This window comes from Erythrolamprus reginae, chromosome 1 (assembly GCF_031021105.1).
Source record: "Erythrolamprus reginae isolate rEryReg1 chromosome 1, rEryReg1.hap1, whole genome shotgun sequence".
NCBI lineage: Eukaryota > Metazoa > Chordata > Lepidosauria > Squamata > Dipsadidae > Erythrolamprus > Erythrolamprus reginae.
Window position 1 is genome coordinate 140,100,660 of NC_091950.1, and position 4,158 is coordinate 140,104,817.

General features: G+C 44.4%; 1 protein-coding gene across 1 annotated transcript in view; it reads right to left on the reverse strand.

Annotated features, from left to right (window-relative positions):
• Window positions 1-286: 286 nt before the first annotated feature.
• CD5 (CD5 molecule) overlaps window positions 287-4,158 on the reverse strand; it is a 34,265-nt gene continuing 30,393 nt past the window's right edge. Inside the window, exons 8-9 of the mRNA XM_070744878.1 lie at window positions 1,011-1,187; window positions 287-475 (exon numbers count right to left, since the gene is read on the reverse strand). Of these exons, the coding sequence (XP_070600979.1) occupies window positions 1,099-1,187 (89 nt within the window). The 3' untranslated portion in view covers window positions 287-475; window positions 1,011-1,098. The remainder of the gene's footprint in view (window positions 476-1,010; window positions 1,188-4,158) is intronic.

Below are 4,158 nucleotides of genomic sequence, written 5' to 3' on the forward strand. Positions count from 1 at the left end.
TGTTTTAAAACGTCGCCGCTGGCATGGGGGGGCTTGCCAGCACCCCCCGGACCCCCAACCCGGGTTTGGGGGGCTGCTAGGAAGCCCCCCATGCCGGCGGCGACGTTTTAAAACAGCCGCGCCGCCCCCAATCTTCGGCTCCTCGCTAGCGCTGCGGGAGTAAAAACACCATCTGCACATGCGCAGATGGTGTTTTTACTTCCGCAGCGCTACTTCGCGAAAACCCGCTCGTTGCGGGGGGTCCTGGAACGGAACCCTCGCAACGAGCGGGGGATCACTGTACTTATAGGAATTGAAATTCAATGTAGCTTTCTAGGAAAAACATGCTAATACTCAGTGTATGGGTAAGTTGGTGGTTTTGCTATCACTGTGGAGGTAAAGAAAATGTACATTTCCCAGAATAAGTGCATTTTGGCTTGGACAATAAAATTCTTCTTCCCCTAAACTATTTTTATTTTTACTGAACTTTCTGTACCTGCAAAAGAGAACATACAGTTCATGAATTATTTTGAAGTGCACTATCATTAATATAATTAAAGAAATGATTTGTTTTCACAGGGCAAGTTCTGTCTTCCACATATATCTAACAAATACTGTACAATTTTTAGAATTTTAATACAAAATAAAAGGAAAGGGAATGAAAAAGAGGAAAAGTCAACTCCCCTTTTAAGTAAAATATTAAACTCTGACTGGGGGGGGGGATGATAAATCTTTTCATTTTGTTGATAAAGAATCAACTCATAATCTAAAGGAAAAACTCATCTATCCAAGATCTATATTACAAGTATCAATTTCCTTCCTTTCAAAAAACTGCTTTAAATTTATTATAGTAATCATGTCCCTGGAATTTACTATTCATTCCAAGGATAGTCTGTTATTAGATTTGTATTGGTTCTTTTGCTCAGAAGCTTAACCCATACATATTGGATTCCCCTCCATTCCCCAATGCCCCACAACCACCCCGTGAGGTAGTTTAAGCCTGAGATAGAATGACTGGCTTGAAGTCATACATTGAGTTGAGGATGGAGTAAGGATCACTTCAGCTTAACCACCATGCTGCAGGTGAGAGAAAGGAGTGTCGTCCATACTTCACAGAGTTTACAGCTGCTGCGCGGAACATAAGTCATAATCACTGTCAGAGGAGTTATCCAAAGGGCTGGAAAATCTCTTGGTTGTCCCTTCCAGAGCTGGAACATGGAAGAGAAAAACAAACATACCAAAATTTCTCAGCATGGAATCACATTGGCATAGAACAGCAATTGGTGCCAATAGGTAACCCCTTCCTATATGACTGAAATGCTTGCATAGAAATGATTTCCCTTAGAGCTACAACAGTGGTTAGAGCAACAAAGATGATGTTGTGGTTCCCTCGCGTCCTGCACAATTAGTCGTGGACTCAGAGGACACAGAGGCATGGTACATGTTAAATCCTTACAAGAATCAAACTGCAGACTCTCTGAGTAAGTAACGGTTCTTTTTATTAGAGCAGAAGGTAATGGTTTACAGAATGGAAACAAGACAACAACATCCTGGGCTGCCAGGCTGAGCCAACCAATCACCTTCCAGTATTTTCCCGCCCAAGGAATATATGGGGCGGGTACAAGGCCTAACTGTCCTCTGGACACAACAGTACAGGCATCCTGTGTTTCTGACACCTGAGACTGACAGTGAAGAAGACGTGATGTCAGAGACTGAAGGACAGCCAGGGCCTTCTGCACTTCCTGAGATGAGTGACAGAGGGTAGCAGGCATGACTGGCTCTATAGGAGGAGGTTTACTCAGGGCCAAATTATTTACGGGACCGTCTCCTGCCACATACCTCCCAGAAACCAATTGGAGCACAGAGTTGGCCTCCTCCAGGTCCCGTCAGCTAAGCAATGCAGGTTGGCGGGGCCGCAGGGGAGCGCCTTCTCTGTGGCTGCCCCGGCTCTTTGGAATCAACTCCTTCCGAGGTCCGTATGGCTTTCCGTAAGGCCACGGAGATCTGGCTATGCCGGTAGGCCTGGGGGCCCTAAATCAACCACTAGCTTGTCCATGTGTCTGAATGGGTATGAATGACTAGTACGTATGCTGTTGAATGGTCTTAAGTTTTTAATTAAGATTTTAGAAATTAGTTCCTTTTTTCTTGACTTCTTTTTATCGTTGCTGTTACTTGTAATTTTATACTGTTGTAAGCCGCCCTGAGCCCTTCGGGATTGGGCGGCATAGAAGTCCAATTAAATAAATAAATACTCATGACTAGCTCTGCTGATTATTGGGACGTGCTCTCAGGGTATTTAAGATGGTGTAACCCACTGCTTCGGTGGCAGAAAACAACGTGGGTTTATTCTAGCATCCAGTTTTCTAGTTCGTTCGGCTTGTTTTTTAAAACAGCGTATTCTTGGCTTTCGGAGGAGCTCCAGACTTTCACCTAACTTATGTATATCTCTGCTTCTGAATATTATTCCAGCTGGGTAATTATTGCCATGCTTATCTCATTCTGGGACTCTAGCCAGCTGATAAGACTCTTTAATCATTTCAGTTGAAGCTCTTTAAAGACTTCAGTTTCATTTTGAAAGAGAGGTGGTCAACGTGTTTTCCAAAGCACTAAAGGCAAGACAAGAACCAATGGATGGAAACTAATCAAGGAAAGAAGCAATCTAGAACTAAGGAGAGTTGTGCAAATATAAGCAAAAAAATAGACTACGAAAAAGATATTATTTATGGACGCTAGGTGGAGCATGTGGCAAGTTATAGAAAGAGATGCACTAAGAGGATTTTGCTACAACACAATCCATTGGTTTATCTTTACTGTGTCTCCAAGTTGTCTCCAAGTCCAATCTCATGACTGGTGACTCAAACCTTTGTCATTTTGTTAGGATGGTACCAAAGAGGATTCCCATATAGCCTTTTTTCAGAATGCTTTCCCTAATCTGATTTATAGTCCTGGATTTTCTAGAGGGCAATCTAGCCAAATATTAGCCACATACTGGTTTATTCATATTATTCAGTTTATGATGAAAAAGTAACCTTGTAAGCTGTCCAGACATTTATGATCTTTGCTGGTCTATAAAGCAAAGAAAACTAAAATAAAATGTGATGCATAGTTGCAGTTAAATTTAGTGACTGTTTCCTAGTTGTTGATCCAATTGTGATTGCTAAATTAGATCTTTTATTTAACTCCAACATCCCAAGCTCTTTTAAACCAGACAATTCTCTCTCTCTCTCTCTTGTCTGTCTATAAACTATCTACCAGACTCTCTCTCTCTCTAACTATCCCATCCATCCATCAATCTATCTTTCATCTCTCTCTCTCTCTCTCTCCGTCCACCCCCAGCCCTACCCAGCCACCCAGCCACCCACCAGCCACCCACCACCCACCCAGCCACCCACCAGCACCCACCCAGCCACCCACCCAGCCACCCACCCAGCACCCAGCCACCAGCCACCCAGCCACCCAGCCACCCAGCCAGCCACCCAGCCACCCAGACCACCCAGCCACCCAGCCACCCAGCCACCCAGCCACCCAGCCACCCAGGCCAGCCACCCCAGCCACCCACCAGCCCACCCAGCCACCCAGCCACCCAGCCCACCACCAGGCCACCCAGCCACCCAGCCACCCACGCCACCCACCCACCCACCCACCCACCGCCACCCACCCACCCACCCACCCACCCCACCCACCACCCAACCACCCACCTATCTATCTATCTATCTATCTATCTATCTATCTATCTATCTATCTATCTATCTATGTTTTACTCTATCTTTCATCTATCTAGCTATGGTATATATCTCCCTCCCCCCGTCCCCCCTCCCCCTCCCTCCCTCCCTATATATAATCTGTTATTTCATAGCATCACAAATGGTAACCAAAATTACAGTTCTAACAGACTTATAGGTTTATGAAATGTTTGCCTTCTCTTATCTCTGTCACTATGATTACTTCAGAGCAAGATTTAAAATATGGTGCAGACACAATATTAGCATCAGTGCAGTTTTGATTTCTGCAAAAAAACGGGAAAAACTACCATTCAGAATTTGTTCACGAAGAATAATCACAACAGAAGATTTGTACTGGCGTATAGTGAGATTGATTAGTTTACTTCATCTGGACCCACCCAAAAATATAGATAACTGAGAAACTGGCCCTCCATTAGGGATATTGTTGAAAACCCAG